This window comes from Carassius carassius, chromosome 5 (genome assembly GCF_963082965.1).
Source record: "Carassius carassius chromosome 5, fCarCar2.1, whole genome shotgun sequence".
In the NCBI taxonomy this organism is placed as follows: domain Eukaryota; kingdom Metazoa; phylum Chordata; class Actinopteri; order Cypriniformes; family Cyprinidae; genus Carassius; species Carassius carassius.
Window position 1 is genome coordinate 5,874,804 of NC_081759.1, and position 23,380 is coordinate 5,898,183.

General features: G+C 36.7%; 1 protein-coding gene across 2 annotated transcripts in view; it reads right to left on the minus strand.

Moving 5' to 3' along the window:
- Positions 1-1,569: 1,569 nt before the first annotated feature.
- Positions 1,570-23,380, minus strand: part of ksr2 (kinase suppressor of ras 2) — a 101,390-nt gene continuing 79,579 nt past the window's right edge. For both annotated transcript variants that reach the window (XM_059549574.1, XM_059549573.1), the window contains exons 13-21: positions 20,318-20,359; positions 18,483-18,549; positions 17,393-17,441; positions 16,710-17,077; positions 14,958-15,054; positions 14,255-14,388; positions 10,509-10,643; positions 7,419-7,548; positions 1,570-3,865 (exon numbers count right to left, since the gene is read on the minus strand). In XM_059549574.1, coding sequence (XP_059405557.1) covers positions 3,719-3,865; positions 7,419-7,548; positions 10,509-10,643; positions 14,255-14,388; positions 14,958-15,054; positions 16,710-17,077; positions 17,393-17,441; positions 18,483-18,549; positions 20,318-20,359 — 1,169 coding nt within the window. In that variant the 3' untranslated portion in view covers positions 1,570-3,718. The remainder of the gene's footprint in view (positions 3,866-7,418; positions 7,549-10,508; positions 10,644-14,254; positions 14,389-14,957; positions 15,055-16,709; positions 17,078-17,392; positions 17,442-18,482; positions 18,550-20,317; positions 20,360-23,380) is intronic.

The following is a 23,380-nucleotide window of genomic DNA, read 5'->3' on the forward strand; positions in this document are numbered from 1 at the left end:
ATGGTATTTTATAATCGTTCTCCATGGGTCTTTTTAAACCACTAACCCTCATCTGACTCTGATCCAGGGAATTCAGTTAGTTTATCTGCTTGTATTTGGAGGGTCTCAGAAGGGCTTCTTGTTGAAGGTTTCAGGTCAGTTTGTTCACTGTATATTTCTTCAGGCCAGTTTTTATGTGATTCTATGTGAAGCCAATTTTTTTAAAGCCAATTTAGGTTATAATCACTGTTAGATCATCTGTTTTGCATTGATATACTTAACTGTCTTAATAATTGTTCTTAGATGAGGCATTATATTCAAATCAAATATTTATTATATATTATATTTTAAAATTGAAGCATAATAATTTAACTAATGTTAATCATATTTTATATATTTAAAGTGTTAACATTTAGCCGTAATATTTAAAATATGTCATTAAGCCCCATTTGAGCCACATAATTGTAGTGAGTTTTAGGCTCACCTAATTTCACTTTTTAAACAGTGATTTGACCTAGTTAAACTCATCAGCTGAGGGAGAAATTGGGAGCTACAGTAGCAGATTTTTCTCTCATTAGAAAGACTAGCCAATGAAGACGTGATGTTTGACATTTGCTGTCAGGTGGCATTTGCTGCCCAGATCCTTAAAGCGGTAGTTCACCCCAAAATGAAAATTTTATCTCATATCATTCCAAACACATATGACTTACTTTCTTCTGTGGAACAGAAAAAGTGCATGAAGAAGAAAAGACCAGTGTGTTATTCAGAACTCACCTTTTGTTTACAAAGAATCTTACTGTATATTGTTTTTGAACGATATGAGAGTAAAATTATGAATGTTTCATGTTTGTATGAATGCAGTGTCTTGGGCATTCTGTGTAACCAAAAAGTGATGGATCAAAGGTTTTAAAAGGATACTTTGGCCAAAAATTACAATTTACTCAACCTCATATCATTTCCAACCTATATTAATTTCTTTCTTCTGCTGAACACAAACAGCTAGTTAATGGTAGCCATTGACCTCCATAGTATTTTTTTTTCCATACAATGGAAGTCAATGGCTACCATCAGCTCTTCAGTTAGCCACATTCTTGAAAATATCTTTGTTTGTGCTCAACAGAAGAAAGATTTGGAACAACATGAGGGAGAGTAAATGATGACAGAATCCAAAGCGACTTACAGTGCATTCAGGATATCAATTTTTACCTATCATGTATTATATATAATATATATCATATATATATTATATATATTTATAATGGATATAGATCTAATTTGACATTTGTGACATTTTCTAAATTTCTCAAGTTTATCAAATAGTTATGATGCATCCTGTTCACTTTTTTTTTCTTTTTTTTTGGTGCTTATACACAGTTTTTACCTAAGTGTAAGAGAAATGTTTTAAACTTTGTTCTGTTGATCCAACTCAATAAAATAATTAAAATCAAATCATTCTTTACTTACAATAACCCCTTAAGAACTTTTCAGGTTTAAAGCTTTTAAATAATGTAACATAGATTTTTTTTTTTATCAACATAAAACATGAATCATGACAAGGAGCAAAAATAAATGCCGAACAAAAAACAAAAGTCCAAAATCAACACCTTTTTATTTTCATATATTTTCATAAAGGATGAGTGCAAAGAAAGAGCTTGTGATGTGTACCAGTCGCTAAGCCATGGACCATAAGGCATCAGTAAATACAAGCTTTATATATACTTACAACAAATACATAATACAAAAACTCAATCATGGCCATCAAAGAAATCTGCGAAGATGCGCACACAATATCAGAAAAGAAACGTAAACCAGAGCGATGGAGAAGTGTTGATAAATAATCAACGACGACGGAGGAAATGCATGGATGGATAGAAAGAAAAAAGAAAAGGAAAACAACGTTAACAACAAGGCACACACACAGAACAATTCATACATTCATAATGGAGCAGAAATATAATAGATGACAATGAGGTCGGATTAAGTGACTGGAATATTAATTACAGCAACAGATTATTAAGCAAAATCTACAGCCTGTTAAATAGGCCTGATATGGAAGCTGCTAATAATGGTTGTTAACAAGACCCCATCTTCTCACGATTTCCCATCATTCCCAGTGTAAAAACACTGTCCCAACAAGTCCTCGTAGCCCTGTTTCAAAAAATATATAAACGTTATAGCACAGTTCTTTAACTTGTAGTTTTAAAATTGTGCCGATACAGACTTTAAATATCATTTTGCATTACTTTCTTAGTTTCTCACAAATGCAGTCATTGTATTTAGTCACAGCTTGTAAAACTACTATGTCTGGTTCTGAACTCGGGGGGACAAATCCCCTAAAAATGTTCTCATGCATGTAAAAACGGTCGACCGTACAAATATAAACGCCCACTTAACAACATCTGTATTTTTTTGATTCTAAAATATACTTGAGCACTTCAAAAATAACAGCAGCAACAAGTTTGTGAGCACTGGCACTGTCTATGACTGGAAAAGCCATGGCTTTACAAGTGAGCAGATTGTCTGTACCCAGAGTGCATGGTGGAGAAAGCGGGATAGCGGTTCGGTTTAAGCCATACCTAGCTAGCGACACCAACCTTCACACTCATTTTGACATTATCACCGTTCCGTGTTACAACATGGACACTCTAGAACTTGCAACATGCAACAGTCATATTAATGAAATGTGATTTAGAATAATATACAAATGCTGTTGTGGTGAATAGTGCACTATTACTCATGGTACTGTATAATCTCTACAATACAACAATGTGTAGCCTAGTACAAACAACGCAAAGCTTTAAATGATGCTAAACATTCGTAAGTATGCACTGATAAGAAAAGGTTTGTAAGTGTGATAGATAGATACAGTAAGTTATATCCATCCCTTTTCTTTGTAGGCTCAGGAATAGCAGTTTACCCCTAGGTAATTCTATTTTTGTCACAGTTAGGCATGATACAATTCAAGTGTTGATAATATACATACGGTACGTGCCTCGAGTCACGACAGCACGTTCGATTACGGTGCCGTCACGCGAACAATATAGGCAATGTTGACGGCGCGAGTAAATTACCTTATCTACAGTGCGACAGGAAGGGAGAAAAATATTTCACATTCTCGGAATACTCGCCTCACTGATTTACAGTAAAGCTTCATGATCAGAAAATTCGAACGACGTGATGGAATTCTGATAAACACTTATACAGAGTGAATGAGAGAAAACAAACAAGTGTAAAACAACACCAAAGGGTACATCTCATAATCAAAAAAATAAATAAAATAAAAATACATTCATCCAATGACCAAATTCAAAAAGAATAAAAACAATACAGACAAAAACTCGATTAACACTAGTTTCAGTTGTTTATAAAAATGCATTGCAGAGGTTCAACAAAAGAAAACAACATTCACTGAAAGTGGACTCATTCAAGAAAATAAGAAATAATCACAAGCAGTTTATATATGCTAAACAGATCAAACATTTAGCAACAAAAAAAGAGAAGAAAACATCTCCCTTTCATGACCAAAGGATACACCAGAAAATACTGTGTGCTTTAAATATGCTAAACGATCACTGCGTTAAGGAAATGTCGCTAAATACAGCAGAAAACATGCACCATCCTGTAGCGACTCTCAGTCACACTGACTGACTCCATTTTAACGTTTCCTCACGATTGCTTCGCTTTTTTTTCTTTTTTTTACGTTTATTTTATAAATAGGCGGTTTTGACTTTAGCTTAGCTCATTTCACATACTCAGCTGATTTCCAGAAGTGTACTGGGTGAGACAGGCGACGGTTGCGTTTCGGGAGTTTCTCCAGTAGCTCCACGAGCTTGGAGAAGCTGGGCCGCTCTTCCTGTTCATATGCCCAACAGAACAGCAGGATGTCCTGCACAGGAAAGAAGAATCTGGTCAATTACTAGGTTCTGACCTAATGTGATCTAAAAGCCATTATAAAATCCCGTTATAATAGTCCCAGTGATGAACTTTATTCCGATTGGCTGAAACACATTCAAAGTAGTGCTGTGAAACGATTAATCATGATTAATCGCATCCAAAATCGAAGTTTATTTTTTACATAATATATGTGTGTACACTGTGTATATTTATTATGTACAGGTGCATCTCAATAAATTAGAATGTCGTGGAAAAGCTCATTTCATTAATTCAACTCAAATTGTGAAACTTGTGAATTAAATAAATTCAGTGAACACAGACTGAATTAGTTTAGTTCTTCGGTTATTTTAATTGTGTTGATTTTGGCATATATTTAACAAAAACCCACCTCAACCCATCTCAACAAATTAGAATATGGTGACATGCCAATCAGCTAATCAACTCAAAACACCTGCAAAGGTTTCCTGAGCCTTCAAAATGGTCTCTCAGTTTGGTTCACTAGGCTACACAATCATGGGGAAGACTGATGATCTGACAGTTTTCCAGAAGACAATCATTAACACCCTTCACAAGGAGGGTAATCCACAAACATTCATTGCCAAAGAAGCTGGCTGTTCACAGAGTGCTGTATCCAAGCATGCTGACAGAAAGTTGAGTGGAAGGGAAAAGTGTGGAAGAAAAAGATGCACAACCAACAGAGAGAACCGTAGCCTTATGAGGATTGTAAAGCAAAATCGATTCAAGAATTTGAGTGAACTTCACAAGGAATGGTAACGCATTCTCATCCCAAGGCGTCATATACTGACCCTTTTGACATTTCGTCAACATCCTACGCACATGGCACCCTCTAGCGTCAATATGGGACACAGATTATGGGTTAGGGTTAGGGTTAGACCGCTAGGAGGCGCCTTCTAGCCCATATTTATCTGCGTCTAATATTGACGCTAGAGGGTGCCATGTGCGTAGGATGTTGACGAAATGTCAAAAGGGTCAGTATATGACGCCTTGGGATGAGAACGGTCTGGGAATGGACTGAGGCTGGGGTCAAGGCATACAGACATGTCAAGGAATTTGTCTACAGTTGTCGTATTCCTCTTGTTAAGCCACTCCTGAAACACAGACAACGTCAGAGGCGTCTTATTTGGAAACCATCTGAAGGAAGGGTGGAGAAGCTCATAGCCCAAGTTGCTTGAAGTCCAGTGTTAAGTTTTCACAGTCTGTGATGATTTGGGGTGCAGTGTCATCTGCTGGTGTTGGTCCATTGTGTTTTTTGAAAACCAAAGTCACTGCACCCATTTACCAAGAAATTTTGGAGCACTTCAAGCCTCCTTCTGATGACCAGCTTTTTGGAAGATGCTGATTTCATTTTCTAGCAGGATTTGGCACCTGCCCACACTGCCAAAAGCACCAAAAGTTGGTTAAAGGACCATGGTGTTGGTGTGCTTGACTGGCCAGCAAACTCACCAGACCTGAACCCAAGAGAATCTATGGGGTATTGTCAAGAGGAAAATGAGAAACAAGAGACCAAAAAATGCAGATGAGCTGAAGGCCACTGTCAAAGAAACCTGGGCTTCCATCCCACCTCAGCAGTGCCACAAACTGATCACCTCCATGCCACGCCGAATTGAGACAGTAATTAAAGCAAAATGAGCTCCTACCAAGTATTTAGTACACATACAGTAAATGTACATACTTTCCAGAAGGCCAACAATTCACTAAAAATGAATACTTGAGATTTTGTTGGGTTTTTGTTAAATGTGAGCCAAAATCATCACAATTAAAAGAACCAAATACTTTAAACTACTTCAGTCTGTGTGCATTGAATTTATTTAATACACAAGTTTCACAATTTGAGTTGAATTACTGAAATAAATTTTTGAAAGAAACTTTTCCACGACATTCTAAGTTATTGAGATGCACCTGCGTATACAGTATACTGAACAAAATTATACACGCCACACTTTTGTTTTTGCACCCATTTTTCATAAGCTGAACTCAAAGATCTAAGACTTTTTCTATGTACACAAAATGCCGATTTCTCTCAAATACTGTTCACAGATCTGTCTAAATATGTGTTAGTGAGAACTTCTTCTTTGCCGAGATAATCCATCCACCTCACAGGTGGATCACAGAGCCTCACAGAGCTGTTGCCCGTGAATGGAATGTTCATTTCTCTACCATAAGCTGTCTCCAAAGGCGTTTCAGAGAATTTGGCAGTACATCCAACCATCCTCACAACCGCAGACCACGTGTAACCACACCAGCCCAGGACCTCCACATCCAGAATCTTCATCGGGGTCTCGACCTGACTGCAGTTTGTCGTCATTACTATCTTGAGTGGGCAAATACTCACATTCGACGGCGTCAAGGATAAATTCCAGTTTTCACTGTACAGGGCAGATGGCAGACAGCGTGTATGGAATCGTGTGGGTGAGCAGTTTGCTGATGTCAACGTTGTGGATCGAGATTGATCTGTACACAATTGATGGAAGCTGAAAACATCCCAGTTCTTGCATGGCCAGCATACTCACCGGACATGTCAACCATTGAGCATGTTTGGGATGCTCTGGATCAGCGTATACGACAGTGTGTTCCAGTTCCTGACAATATCCAGCAACTTCGCACAGCCATTGAAGAAGAGTGGACCAACATTCCACAGGCCACAATCTACAACCAGATGCGAAGGAAATCTATGCAAATGGTGGTCACACCAGATACTGACTTGTTTTCACACCCACACCTGTGCCATAATCATGCTCTGTAATAAGCCTCTTGATATGCCACACCTGTGAGGTGGATTGATTATCTCGGCAAAGGAGAAATTCTCACTAACACAGATTTAGACGGATCTGTGAACAATATTTGAGAGAAAAGGCCTTTTCTGTACATAGAAAAAGTCTCTGATCTTTGAGTTCAGCTCAAGAAAAATGGGGGCAAAAACAAGTGTCGCGTTTATAATTTTGAAATATATTTATATATAATATAAAATGGAAGAAAATAAATATATAAATGTATACACATATATATTTTCCAAATATTGTATATACTGTATGTGTGTGTATTTATATATACATAATAAATATACACAGTACACATACATATATTATGTAAACAAAAACTGTTCTTTTGGATGCAATTAACCGCGCTTAATCATTTGACAGCATTAATTCAAAGCTGTTGTAAATTACTCTACAAACAAACACCTCTTTGTTTCCAAATATGCGTGTTGCTCGGCAACCACTTTGTTGCAACCACAACCGTTTCTGAGGAACTACATTGTTTTGTTTTATTAATATCTTTACATTTTATTTGCTTTTGTTTCATTTTGTGAAACCTTGCTACATATATGGAATAACTGTTTTATAATAGCAATAAGCCCCGTGAAGTTTACAGTGAATTCATAACAGCTTAGGCCCCTAACAGTGATGGGACATGCTCAAACCACAAAAACACAATAAAAGTAGTTTATATGACACATATATTGACAGCTTTGTGTGTGAAAAGTTTATAATTTTAAGAGTTCTTCAGCATATGTGAATACTTACGGATATCTCTTTGCCCATGCCGATCTGAGTGAGGATGGGCTTCATTCCACTTCCCACCTGCCAGATAATGACTTCAGCTGGCTGATTCTTAAAGGGCCACTCGCGCGCATGGAGCTCGTACCAGATAGTGCTGAAAGATATGACACATGAATGTTAGTGTGTTTGCATGTACTGGTTTCTTTATACTTGTGAGGGACAAATGTTTAAAACTTAATTAAAAATTATTATAATAAAAACCTCTTAAAAGCAACTAAAAAAAGGTTTGAAAATAGGTTAAACAATGTCTTAAAATAAATTTATATAAAATAAAATATAAATACATGAAGATCTTTTAAAAAAAGGAAACTTAATATCTATAAATGAGAGTCTTAGTGTTGTTTCACTCACTTGTGAGGGAAAAATGTCTGAAAATATAGAGACAAATTATATAAATAGATCTTAACTATAATTTGTTTAATTTAAGAAGAACAAAAAGTCAGATGGAACTACTCACAAGTCAATCATGCATAAGCTTTAGTATGCGTGTGTGTGCACAAGGACATGTGAAGAGCGCCACGGGCCTCCCCGAGGGGCCGCAAAACAGCAGTTCAAAAGCTTTAAAGCACTTCTGGTACTCTACATCACTTTGCATTCCGATTTAGTTACAAGTCATTCAAGATAATTAATAAATGACTTTGAGGTGCTGTTGACTGCTGAAAAACACAGTATTCTGCTCTAAAGAGCATGCTCATGTTAAAGTTTACTAAACCACACTTAAGAGCTAATTAACAATCATTAAATGGAGAGCGCCGCTGAAAAGCTCAGTCATCGGAGCTCTGCAATTTAAAACCAAAAGTAAAACGTGGGGCTTGCTGAGATTGGTGAGAAAAACTAACTGAGATGGCTTTTGCAGAACTGAGAGGGAGAATTTGCTTTGAGAATGGCATATGCACCCGATGATACAGTCTTAGGGCTTTAGGCTATGTCCACATTAATTTGGATCTTTTTTTCTGTTTTGGCCCTTTGTGCACAATGTTTTTGCCCACTTTTCCTCTGTAACTATTTACAAAGTCGTCAAGTGTATGATTCCTAGTGTTTTCAAATCTGTTCAGATTTTAAAAGTTGTGTGGTTTATTCCAGCCTTCAGTTCATTTGTAGAAGATGCTCTATACTTCCTTATCTGCCGTACTTTACTGAGACTTTTTCACTGTGATCCAGACACCTGAATCGTCTCCTAAATTTTTTTGAAAATGCACTCATCTACACCAAATCTGGACATCTGCCCAGTTTCTCCATCATTTGATCATCATTTGATGAATTGCCAGTGGCATGATTGCTAGAAAACATGAATAAACATGTCTTTTATAATAAAAATACATTTACCGCCCACAGAAAGCATAAGTCGATAGTGCCGAGCAGATAGTGCTGAACAATGCATACTATAATTAGCCAAATTTACATCGAAAGGATGCATGTTTGTACTGAAAAGAATAACAACGACTTGTGGGTGGTTAGTGAATAAGGCCATTTAATGAATTTGGCACGATTTGTAGCATAACATATTGTAACGTTCATACCTTATATACATATAGGATCATAAAAAGTCCATAAAACAGAATATGAGAGCATTACGTGTTTAAAATATCCCACAGCAGCTGCAAACTCTCTGAACAAGGCACTCGCAGAGAACAACGGAAGTGAAAAAGAAGAGGCAGAAGGGACAATAGGGAGATCTGCTTTGGGGTCACCTCTAGGTAATGTCCCTTTAGTGTGACCAGCTGGACAGCTTGCGTGGGTGCTGTATTTGGCTCCCATAGAGTGACAGTGTGACAGAGCCTCCATATGGAGAGAACAGCTGAGGACGCAATTGTGTTAGGACCCAACAGAGCAGCATTCCTTCATTTCGTCAACCATCCATCCATTCTTTTATTTATTTGGCCCACACACTCACTGCCTCTGGAAAAGCCTGGGTCAGGTAGAAATAAGTACAGATGGAGGTTCAGCTCTGCATGCTGCCTCATGTGAATACAATCTTATTAGTGGATGCTGAGCACTGAGTGAATCAATTTTGGGATAATGTTCATCCTAAACGGGCCATAGCCTATCTAGCTGTTTGTATTATTGTGATTTCATGATTGATTTTACTTTCATACCATTTGATACTATAGATGTATGTTTATATGGTCAGTGTACCAGGTAAAGTGATTGATTTAAATGTTTAAACTAGTTCTGTCAAATGATTAATCGCGATTAATCGCATCCAAAATAAATGTTTTTGTTTACTTAATATATGTGTGTATAATGTGTATATTTATTATGTATATATAAATACATACACATGCATGTATTTAAGAAAAATATGTTTATATGTTCAATATATATATATATATATATATATATATATATATATATATATAATATAAAATGTAAGAATATAAATATATACATGTAAATATTTTCTAAATATTTACTGTATGTTTGTGTATTTATGTGTGCATAATAAATATACACAGCGCACATAAATATATTATGTAAACAAAAACTTTTATTTTGGATGCGATTAATCGATTTTTCTTTTATGCCAAAAATCCTTAGGATATTAAGTAAAGATCCTGTTCCATGAAAAAAATTAGTAAATTTCCTACTGTAAATATATCAAAAATGGTAGTATTGTAACATTATTACAATTTAAAAATAACTGCTTTCTGCTAATTTATTCATCTGATGGCAAAGCTGAATTTTCAGCAGCCACGGTAACAGTCTTATGATCCTACAGAAATCATTCTAATATGCTGATTAGCCGCATGGGGGGTTAACGGTTTGCTAAAAAAAAAAATCACTTTCTTTAAAAAAATAAAATTGCAATATACGTTGCAATATGCAGTATGTTTTAAATACTATACCTAATGAAATGTTTTTATATTTTAGGTTTCCAAAAATGATTAAAATCCCCAAATGCTGTTGCTATAAGGGCACATGAACCGTGGAGAGGAAAAGTCAGGCTTATTTCTGTAAATCAAATGGATTCTGTTCGTCCCCTGAGTGACAAAGGCAGAGAAGCAGTGAGGGGTGAAAACACGGGTGCTGAGAGGGGGGCAGAGAGGGACCCACCCAAAGGCAAAGACGTCAGACTGTTTGGAGAAAGGAAGCTGGTTTTCTGCGGTCTCAGGGGAGAGCTGACGGATGAGCTCAGGAGCGAGATGACATAGCCAGCCGCTTGGGATCCGCAGCTTATCCTTTCTCCTACTGAAGAGAGAGAGACACACTCAGAAGACGATGAAGTTTAAAACATGATCAATCACAACACACAAATCCTTTTTGAGTTTGATTCATTTGTACCACACAAAAGGTCATAAAACAAAACAATTCTGTCCAAGAAATACAGTAGAGGCAAGCAACTATAAATCTCCCATAGTCATAATATCAACATAAAGTCTAATCCACAAATGATATCTCTTTTTGAACTTGTTGTTTCCCCTAGAAAGCAGTGAGTGTTCCTGTGGCTCAGTGGTAGAGCATTGCGTTAGCAGTGCAAACGTATGTGGGTTTGATTCCCAGGGGAGCACATGTTAGGCAAAAAAAATGTGTGCACTGTAAGTCGCTTGGGATAAAAGCATCTGATAAATTTAAATGCAGTGAGAGCAAAGGGAGACTTTTGCTATAATCTCCTCAGACAAATAATATAGAAATCTCACATTCTGTAGTTTTCAAACATTGCTCAGAATTGTCAAAATCTGCAAGCAAAAGTCAAAGATTTCTTTACGAACTAAAAACGTTTATTAGAAATTGTCCTAAATTATCCGAGCAGCACAATTCACTATAATTTTAATAGGTTATGCCTATATTTATTTCTAAATCTGTTTATTTTTACTTTTAAATCCAAAGTTGATACTTGTGACTATATGTTCCACAGAAACTCTACATGTTTTAAAGACTGAATTGGAAGAAACTCACTAGCATCTTTTTTTTTTTTTTTTTTAAGTACACAATGTAGCAGAGTCGGGAACTTGTAAACAGAACTTTGCTTCCCATTGGACCGATTAAAAACCTGTGAACCCTCTACAATGATAAAGTAGTTGCCTCCTTCTCAAGTGTCAGACGTGGATTTAAAAGTAGTATATCACAGACAGACATAGAGCTGTTTCAGCTTGACTGAGTCCCTGATAAAAAGGAATTCGTTCACCCGTGATACTGTAGTATATATATATATAAAAACTCAAATAGTGGGGACAAAATGCACTTTTATTTCTTTATTTTTGTCTTAATTTATTTAACATTTTATTATTAATCAATAATAATATTAGTAATTAATAACTAATATATAATTATTATAATTGTGTTCATTTATAATGTATGTATAATTTATACCATGTAAATTGTATAAATAATATATATTTACAAATATATTTTTATAAGCAACAACCTATGTAATTATGCCGAGTCAGACTTTATTTTAATAAATAAGATCAACCTTTTTGACCTAACATTTTTGACCTAAAGAAAGAAAGAAAGAAAGAAAGAAAGAAAGAAAGAAAGAAAGAAAGATGCATTACAACCACTATTGTCTAAAATCTGGGAAGCCCATCTGACTGCCCAGAGTAAATTTCCAATGACTTCATCTCTCAAAAAGACTCAAACCCACACAAACCCTCATAAACAAACCTTGACATTTGCTGATGCTTCAGTACGAGTGCGTTCACAGCCTCACTAGCCTCTTGTCCCATCTAGATGTTGCCTTACATGGATGCTGCATTTCAAACAGCACCGAATCCCAGAATAATCAGCTCTTATTTCAAAACCCGGCAAGGTCCTGAGTCATAATACATAACCAATGTAAAATCGTGTTATTGAGAGCCAGACTTGTGCCTTACAGATAAACAATTTATAATTATGCTAGAGTCTGCACGTCCCTGATGGCCTGAGAAAAATGTGCCGCTCTCAAATACTATCCCTTCCTCCTGATAACTCCTGATAATAATTCACATGGCTGTGGAGGTGTAGAAGTGGGCTGATCAGAATGGCAATGGTGAGCCAATCCAAGAGACTTGATCATCAATGGCTGCAATGTAAACCTGTCACTGTGGAGACCTCGTCTTTTCCCCAGTAATTACTGCCAACATACATAAACACACTTGTGCGAAATCAGCCTCATAATCAGATGAACCGATGAGTATGAGTGTTTGTAATATCGCTCAATCGGGGGTGTTGATTTACTGCTTGCAATGCCAATGAAAATATTTTCGAAGAGGCGCAACACACGAACACGAATGGGACGAGTTCCAAAACCACATCAGCATCATCACGGTCATCAGCGGTGGCAAACGCTTCATGTTGCCCCAGATAATTTAATCTCATTTTCAGTGGTTTCAAAGCCAAATACTTCGTTAAACATCTTATTACGCAAATAAACATATACAATCAAAACAAAGAAGTTTAATTTCTTAATCAAATTTGTGTTTCAGGGCTGTTGATTGACAAAAGCAAGAACTGAATACTGTTAAGACGATGCTTAAACTCACTAAACCTTTCAAGAACATGCTGTTTGATAAAGTATTGAAGCTAAAGGCTGATGATATCAATTGCCATTTTGTGTCAAACATTATAAAGAGCAATATATAGAATGCATTTCCATTCTGATATTTCAACTTGCAGACAACCCTGTATAATTAACCCTCCTCCTAAACTTAACAAATCACATTTCTGGCTTTATACTGTCAAGCTTTAAAAATGACAAAAAAATAAGGATATGACTTGTGCAATACTTGCAAACTCTTCTTTCTATTGAGCCATGAAAATCTGGTTGGCAAAAGCAACAATATTCATCTATTCATATTTTTCCAGTGCATTGAAATTAGATTGCTAGAGGGAGTTTACACAATAAAAGTTACTGAAGTCCTGTCAAATGCTGGTGTGATTATAACATCTGCTGCTACTTCAACTTACTGAAGCAGTTATTTATCAGAAACCATGAGAACACTGAAGGTGAAACTGGATTTAGCTCTGTGGCCAACACTCTAATAATTACAGGCTGTGGTTTTTAATAAGCACTTATGAAAATCATTAAAGTTATTAATGGCCTGCCACACATATAGTGTGATTTGTACATTTGTCGCTCATCTATGGTGACACTGAGCTCACTCGCACTTTCTATTTCAGCAAGTAAACACCATCCTACCTACACTCAAACTTGTACTTTTAGGGGTACCAACAGCTTGTCACTGGGGCAGTACACTTAAAGGTACATATTTATATCATAATTACCCATAAAATGTGCATAGTAGTACCCTAAGGTTCATACTATATTACAACTCTAAGGTACTAACATGTACCTTTTAGGGATACTACTCCAGCAAAATGCAAAAATCTTTTTTTTTTTTTTTTTCTTTGAGTGTAGATAGTATATTACAACATCACAGGCACACTCCTGAATTGAAGGCATCTTCAAAACATCATGCTGCCTTCCCAATTTTGGCCACTATCTAAGGCAACATCACATGTCCTTCTGAGGAGGTAATCCCAGAATATAATGTCAAGCTAAACAATGTATCCAAAATGAAAATTATTACAAGACATGTTGACTGATTTAACAACAACAAAAATTTTTTTATACAAATAACGTAGTTCAATATAACATACAAACTACTCAAAATTTAGTTTGTGACATGTTTTATGTTTATTGGACTAGAGTATTGCATCACTGGCTTATCAACTAAAACAAGTGTTTAGGAGACTTTCTTTAAAAATAATTTCAGTTAGTGTCAATTAAAAATAGGCATTTTCTACATTAAGAAAGAACATTGTTTCTTGATATTACAGTAAGGTTGAGTAAATGTGTGTTTGTGTGTATTTTGACCTACCTGCCTGCTTGTAGAACACCAGATATTGTGAACAGGCCAAAGTCGGTGATGACCACTTTCCCATTGTCATAAAATACATTCTTGGATTTCATATCTTTGTGAAGGATCCCTTTGGCATGTAGGTAGCCCATGCCCTGAAAAAAAAATAATAATGTTAATGTAATGAGGGCAATTACATGTTTTTGGTCTATTGCTAATTCTATGTCAATTTTTCTGATAGAAACTGATCACAATTTAAAATGTGATTTAAAATAAAGCTCCATGTGTGCTGTGTTATTTGTAGAGCTGCACAATTGGGCCCAAAATTATAGATTATTCATGAATAATCTATAATTAAACAATTAAAATTGTAACATAGTAATTGTTATTGTTGCAAAGTAAACTGAGCTGCTCTGAAACACTAAAAGCACTGAATCATGAGCTCCTAGCTTGTAAAGGAACACAGTGCCACACTTCCCTCTGAAACTCTGGTCTTTGTGATTTGATAATTGTGTTATTTTCAGTTTCATTCTGATTCATCATAAAGCCATAAATCTATATGATCACATGCTGTTTATGTCAAGGAACAGTACATGTACAGGTAGATATGAAGGCTTCCCGACACTGACATGTTTTGCAGAATAATAGCTATGCACATGTGAATCAATTTTAGCTGACATTTAACGAACAGTCTACACATTGACTTCACATCAATTACTCTTACCTTCACCATCTCTTGTGCGATTTGTCTAGTCTTGTTCACGTCGAGAACGACTTTTGCATCTCGAATCACTGAGTAGAGGGTCCTGCCCTTACACAAACTACAGCAGAAGAACAAAAAACACATATGAGGCATCAGCAGCAACCATAACATCAAAATATGTCCAGATATGTTTCAGCTATTTGTGCAGATTGTGGGAAAGAAAGCCCTCCAACTCCCTGACATCTGAGGTCCTACTGTGCCACCTGACAAAGACGTCTGCGTCTTTCCCCGGGCTGCCCTCTTCCTCTATTTATGCATATTCATAACGCTATCAGAGTACGAGGCCCATTTATAGCATCACTCTGGCCTTTTGGCCTTATGCAGTGTTGAACCCTTTGAATGCAGGATGCACAAATGCTGAGCTCTGTATATTTGGAGTCAGTACAGAAATGTGTTGCATACATCAGCGTTTAACACCAATAATGTCAAGACAGACTATTCCAAATAATGACAGCCTCCGATATTCTGCTGCAATTATGTTCTACACACTGCATTTGTGAGCAAAAGCTGAACTTTTATTCCACACTGCAGGGGTGATATGAAAAACAATCAATGCATAATCACACATGACAATGCTAAGACACACAATCAATATTTATTTATTTCCCTTATTTATTTTATGAAAGAGGTCATTTCTAGCAATCGTATCTCAATTTGTTTGTTTGGGCCTGCTGGCTTATGATTAAGGACTATGAATAAAACCATTATGACTTTTGTCTCTGTTAATAGAAATACAATTCACAAAATATTCTCTGAATTGTGCTACTTTTTTAGAGATGTTTACCAGAACTAAAAAAAATACTGAAAAAGTCAGAGCTACATTTAAATATGGGCTTTATTAAATATTATATTATTTGTCTGCACCGATAGCCTCGTGGGCTTTCCTGACCCCATCCTCTCTCTATGTCCCACTTTGCTTCCTATCACCATACTGTCCTATCGCAAATATGCAAAAATGAATCTTATGTAAAAAAAAAAACAAATTACAAAATGATCTATATATATATATATATATATATATATATATATATATATATATATATATATATATATATATATATATATATATATATATATATATATATATATATATATATATATATATAATAATATAATTAATATAATTCAGCAAGGATGCATCATTATATAATTATATAAACTATATTACTATACTCTATGAATTAAATTACATCATTATATAAAACAAAATTATATTTTTATTATATAATAATATAATTAAAAATATCATAATCAAAAATAAATATTATATTATAAAATGAACAGTTAAACACTAAGATGTGTAAGTAATGTATTATTTAATAATACTTTATTAGATCCAAGAAACTAAACACTTATATTCTAGAATAGGAAACTAAAAGTTAGAGCCTCTGTTGAAATCTTTTATTGGCCGTGGCCATGCAGCACAGCATCTTTTTTTGCAGACAAACAAACAGGAAGCACCAATGTGTGTGGCAGGAGGAAGGAAATAATACTGGCCATATTTACAAACCTCTCTGTTTATGGCTTCTGAGAAGTGAAAAAGATTCAGCCACTTACGATTACATTTCTGGTCAAAGACATGTCGTTTTAAATTAGGCTGAAAGCAGCCACTAATGCAAGATATGAGGTCATGCTGATTAGAGAAGATCAGGAAAAGTGGGTCAACTTTAAAATACAGTCATGAAGTACACATTCAGCGTTGTTCAAGCTTGCCTGGTGATGATGGCCAGATGAGGGGGTCTCATACACGCTCCCATGAACAGGACCACGTTCTCATGCCGTGTGTTCCTGTATGCCATCACCTCTCTTTTAAACGCTTTCAGCTGTTCTTCATTGTCTCTTTCGATGTCAATTAGCCGTATTGCCACTTCTCCATGCCAGCGTCCATGGTAGACCTGTCCAAAGCGGCCTTTCCCGATCAGCTCTCCCATCTCCAGCTGCTCCATGGGAATGTCCCACTCCTGCAGGAAGATGCTGGTCTGGCTGGCCTTGCGTGGGAAGTTCCGTGCAGACAGGAGGGAGAGATTCATCTCCTCGAACTCGTCCGCTGAGCCCTCGGCCTCATCATTGCCTTCCTCATTCTGAAAGACAGATAGAACGATAAATATAACTGTAGAACAGCGGATGGATGGATGGATGGATGGATGGATGGATGGACGGATGATGGATGGACGGAAGGATGGATGGATGGATGGATGGATGGATGGACGGATGGATGGATGGACGGATAGATGGATGGATGGATGGATGGATGAATGGACGGATGGATGAACGGATGGATGGATGAATGGATGGATGGATGGATGATGGATGGATGGACGGATAGAACACACCAGCATGTGTTCAGCTTTTAACACATGATGGTGCACATTTGCGATAGAAGCAGGATGACTCACATCAGATGTTGGCTCAACCTCAATTTGTAGCAAAGGACTCACTTTGGTACTGTGAGAAGGGAAACAGAAAACGTGTTTGCTCAGGGAGGGTCATTTACCTCAGCAGAATGAAGTGAAGTTTAATTTTCAAGGACCTACAATCTAATTTGAATCCTTTGTTTACTTTATGCCTTCTGATAGGATCACACACAAAAATTATTGTTCATCTTCATATTTTAGCTTGAACAAAAGCTGTTCTGACAATCTCTGCTCTTAATAAAATAAAGTAAAATAAAGTGTCTAAAATTGAACCTGACACGCTATTGCATGTCTGTGATAAGAAATGTGTTTGTTAATACACTCTGACCCTTATTTTGGTTGAAAAATATGCAAGGACAGGGCTGGAAGAGCTATCAGTCCATTTATGCATACATGCCTGTTAACAATTTTACTCTACAGTTGTCATTGTGGTTGCACCACAAATATTTTTGCTCTAATAATTCTGTAATCTAAAATGCTCATATCTGCCATAAATAGACCAAAGCCTTGGCAATGACATGTCTGTGGCCTTTCACTGGGCATCGCTCTAAATACGCACACAAACACACATACTGTAGTACAGGACAGAACATGACATTTCAGACACATTTTTATATTAATAAACAACGTTAAGTGGTCTTGACATGTCATTATAAGTGACACAAAGGAGATAATTGCACATTTTACAGCATTTGACCTCATCATAACTATATTTTATGCCACTATTTTTTGTATTCAGAATAGACAGATGCTGATTGACATTTGACCTTCAGAGAACATTATTAAGTTAAATAAAACCAAGCTTTTTAGCTAGTTTTAGCTCATGGGCTTACTTATACAGGCTACTTTTGATTTGTTAGTGATCAAATCTTTAGTCCTAGTTCTGATCAATGCATAATCAAAACTTACATAATTGATTTTGTAACTGATAAATAATGATCTACATGCATTTGCACTTTAGTTCCAAACACAGTGAACTCTACATAGACAGACTGATGTCATCATGTTTAAATGCATTCTAAAATGTCAAAACAACATAAACTCACATACACATAAACTAGCACATACTTACCCAGTTTCAGACAGAACAGGGTGTAGAATGACTTGAGGGGCCCTGGTGGGAACCTCGGGGGCCACATCTACAAAGAGAAAGTGAAACAGTAAGTCGCAAGGAAGAGATGAGAGAGAAAATGACAAAATTTGTAAGAGTGTATTTTATAGTTCATTACAACATGCAGGAGTACTGCTGAGAACAACAACTCTGATTCACACCAAAACAGAAGCTGTTTACACACACACAAAAAAAAATGTCCCTGAAAAAAAATCACAGTTGCCACAAAAAATATTAATATATAATAAGAAATGTTACTTCAGTGCCAAATCACCATATTAGAATGATTTCTGAAGGATCATGTGAGATTGAAAACTGAAGTAATGATACACAAAATTCAGCTTTGTATCACAGGAATAAATTCGATTAGATATTAGAAAAAGTTAATAATATATCTCAAGATTACCAATTTTACTGTATTTTTATCTTAAAATCTAACTGACCTCCTACTGAGCTTTTGAACAGTAGTGAGCACTGTACATGCTGTGAGATACATACATACATATATATATATATATATATATATATATATATATATATATATATATATATATATATATACAGTACAGACCAAAAGTTTGGACACACCTTCTCATTCAGAGAGTTTTCTTTATTTTCATGACTATGAAAATTGTAGAGTCACACTGAAGGGATCAAGGGCTATTTGACCAAGAAGGAGAGTAATGGGGTGCTGCGCCAGATGACCTGGCCTCCACAGTCACCGGACCTGAACCCAATCGAGATGGTTTAGGGGTGAGCTGGACCGCAGACAGAAGGCAAAAGGGCCAACAAGTGCTAAGCATCTCTCTGGGAACTCCTTCAAGACTGTTGGAAGACCATTTCAGGTGACTACCTCTTGAAGCTCATCAAGAGAATGCAAAGAGTGTGCAAAGCAGTAATCAAGGCAAAAGGTGGCTACTTTGAAGAACCTAGAATATGACATATTTTCAGTTGTTTCACACTTCTTTGTTATGTATATAATTCCACATGTGTTAATTCATAATTTTGATGCCTTCAGTGTGAATCTTCAATTTTCATAGTCATGAAAATAAAGAAAACTCTTTGAATGAGAAGGTGTGTCCAAACTTTTGGTCTGTACTGTATATATTTTTTACTGCTGTTACAGGCAACAGATTTCCTACATAGCTGTAGGAAATATTTGATGCATGATATAAACATTCCAAAAAACATTGAGCGTCCATTAACTTATTTTTGTAAGCAAGCAACATACTGCACTGTCAGCAACTATCCCTTACATACTACAAAAATACTCTATTGTTAAGAAAGATGATTCTCATTTAACAAAAACTTTACATTAAAACATAAACAAATAGTTTTACCTAATAGACGAAACTGGCCGTGTGCTCCCTTCTGTAAAGTACAAATGTGACTGATCTCAGCAGTTCACCTCTTCATTGGAATAAACCGGCAAACTTTGCATCGATAGCTTTTATTTTAAACTATTAGGCTACCAACACAACATGGCTTTCCTCCCTCCACACGTTCATCAAAAACATGCAGCGAGCTGAGTGCCTCCCACAGAATACAGGCACTTATCAGCCTTTATTTGTCAGCGAGGCGCAGGCGACCTCGTCTTTAAAAGAACCATCATTAGAGAATACAGCATTGCTGGTTAAGAGGCGTCAAGAAGAAGAGCAAAGAAAGCCAGAGGGAGAGGGAGGGGGTTTGTTGCACCTCAAAGAAAAGACGGCATAAAAAATTACATCAAAAAAGTTCGCCTCTGCATGTCGTACTGCATTATGGGTAGGGGTAATGACCAATTATGATACACTTACCAGGAAAGATGAACTCCTGCTTGTATTTGTAGAAATGAGATGCTGAGAAAAGCACAGGAGAGAAGCAGACAAAATTCAATAAAATTCAACACACCCCCAGATGCTTATTGGTCTGTGTTATTGTTCTGCAAAATCCATCACAAAGATACATTTGCCATAGAAATAGTGACTTATAGAATACAGAAGGGTCCAAAAGTCTGAAACTACACTGAAAATCTGAGATTCAACATTTAATAAATAAATCAAATAAAGAGAAATAAACAGAACATATTATGATTTAGAGAAATGTAAAACAAAGAAGTGTTGTGATTTAAATGTTTAATGTTTAAATATTCAAACATTTTGATTTCTGCACTGTTATCACTTATCAAATTTAGGATGTAATGTGAACAAAAATTTTCTTCAACAGGATGTTCTTTGGCTCATTCTTCACACCCTATTTTAATGATCTATGCGCATGGTCTAAAGCGCATGGCGCAGGTGCACTTAGGGCGTTTCCAAATCCACCTTTGCTAGTATAACGACGGGAAAAACGGTCAGCACTCCAGGCAGGTGGTCTAAAAGGGTTGTTCCTATTCTCTTAATGAGTAATGGGTTAGTTTTTGGGCATAACATTCAGAAAACTAATCACAGTCTCATCTCCCATTGCCTTTTTTACACTCGCACCATGGCAGATTCGCTATTTAAACGATGGAATTTTAAGGCGAACATAGAATGAACATGTCTCCAGAGAGCGAACGGATCTGCTTATGCATGGGCAGATATGTAGGCTAATTGTGGTACACACAATGAATAGCCATTATGACATGTATACATTTTTATATTTTTGTAGCCTACACAATAATGTTCTTTTACACTGTAATCCTTTCATTTTTTATATTTTGCCCGTTTGGCTGCCCATCTCTGTGTGTAATAAGCAAAGTGAATGTGCGTTGTGGACCCACCTAGAGCCGCATTTTCTACTAACGCGGTCTTTAAATAACAAAAAAAAAAAATATTGCGCCATTGACTTTAGACTTTGGTCCAGGTTTGAGTTGGTCTGAATTCAGTTCCTCAAAATAGCAACGTGCCAACAATGCACCTGAACACACCTCTTTTTTAGACCAACACGCCCATGGGCGCACAAATGGGTGCAAATGCATTTGCTGTTTAAACAATGTGGTGCAGGACTGGAAACGGAGAACTGCGTTGGGCTGAAACTAGCAAAAACACTTGCGCTACACCTTGCATTCCAAACAGAACTCCAGACCATAATTTGAATGACTGCAAATGCACTAGGAAATTAAAATGGCACAAGTGCAATGATTTAAAACCCTCCTATTAACTTTGGGGTCAATTTGACCCCATTCAATATTTAACGTCTGTAAATACATTATTAAAATTTAGTTTTTTCTTCAGATTTAATGAAAGTGAAAGTGAAAGTGAAAGTGACGTGACATTCAGCCAAGTATGGTGACCCATACTCAGAATTTGTGCTCTGCATTTAACCCATCCGAAATGCACACACACAGAGCAGTGAACACACACACACACACTGTGAGCACACACCCGGAGCAGTGGGCAGCCATTTATGCTGCGGCGCCCGGGGAGCAGTTGGGGGTTCGATGCCTTGCTCAAGGGCACCTAAGTCGTGGTATTGAAGGTGGAGAAAAATGAATTTTCCTAATTTAATGGGAACAACTCTGTAAACATAAAATTAACCTGCAGGTATTTTTTAAATGTCCTGTACACATTTTGTAGCATCGGTGTTCCTTGGGGTCAATTTGACCCCAGGCTCTTTTAGCTGTATAAAACATAAGAAATATAAAAAATTCACACACATTTGTTTTGATTGTTTTATTGAGGTCACTATAACATGTTATAATTATATAATGTTCATTATAATTTTACATATTCAATATTATATAAAAAAAACTTCCCTCTTTTTTAGGGCTCTAACCTAACATAACCGTATCTGAAGTAGTTCACATGACATTGGACATAATTCTCATGATAACTTTGATGTTCCCGTGCCGTAGGGGAGGGGAAAACATCATTTTGCGAGAACTTTGATATTTCCTGTGCCATGGGGAGGGGAAAACCTAATTTTCATGGTTTACCAAACAAAGGGGAGGAGCAAACATTATAAAAGCATAAACAGAAGCATTCTAAACCATTTCTGTGTGCTCTCTATGTTCTCCATCTCTCTCATTTGAAAATGACATCTAAGCAAAGATTTTCTGTCAATGAGATTTTGTCACAGGTTTTTGACAATGAAAGTGACATAGAGGAGAATGTGTCTGAGACCGATGATAATATTGAGGACCCTGATTATGAGGCATCCTCCTCAGATGAGAATGAGACTCCTATTGTTGACCCTCCTGTTGTCTCTCAACCACCCACAAACCCATTACCTTCCAAAAATGAAAAGTTATCATGGTCCTGCTCACCACCTGAACAAGAGGGTAGACTTAGTGCTGCTAATGTCATCAAAATGGTTCCAGGGCCCACTAGATATGCTGTCAGCCATGTCCAAGATATAAAATCAGCATTTCATCTTTTCATCACACCATCAATTGAAAAGAATGTACTTGAAATGACAAACTTAGAGGGTAGGTGTGTTTATAGGGATGGTTGGAAAGACTTTGATGTAACTGACTTGAAAGCCTACATTGGGTTGCTCATTTTGACAGGAGTCTACAAGGCAAAAGGATAAGCAACAGCAACAGCAACAGCCTTTGGAATGCTGACACTGGAAGGGCAAAATGCAATATGCCCCTGAGGGGGCACATCTTGTAGCTTTTGGTCTCTCAACCGAGGTTGCTGAGATCATCCTTCAATCCAGAACTCCCTCCATGAGGAAACTGTACACCTTGAGGTGGAAACCTTTCACCTCCTGGTGCGAAGACTGCCAGCACAACCCAGTTATTTGCCCAGTTGGGACAGTTCTGGAGTTCCTGCAGGGCCTTCTCTCTGCAGGTTTGACCCACTCCACCCTGAGGGTCTACGTGATGACCATTACAGTCTACCGTGCCCCTCTTGGTGGCCATTCAGTGGGCAGACACCCTCTGGTTACATGTTTCC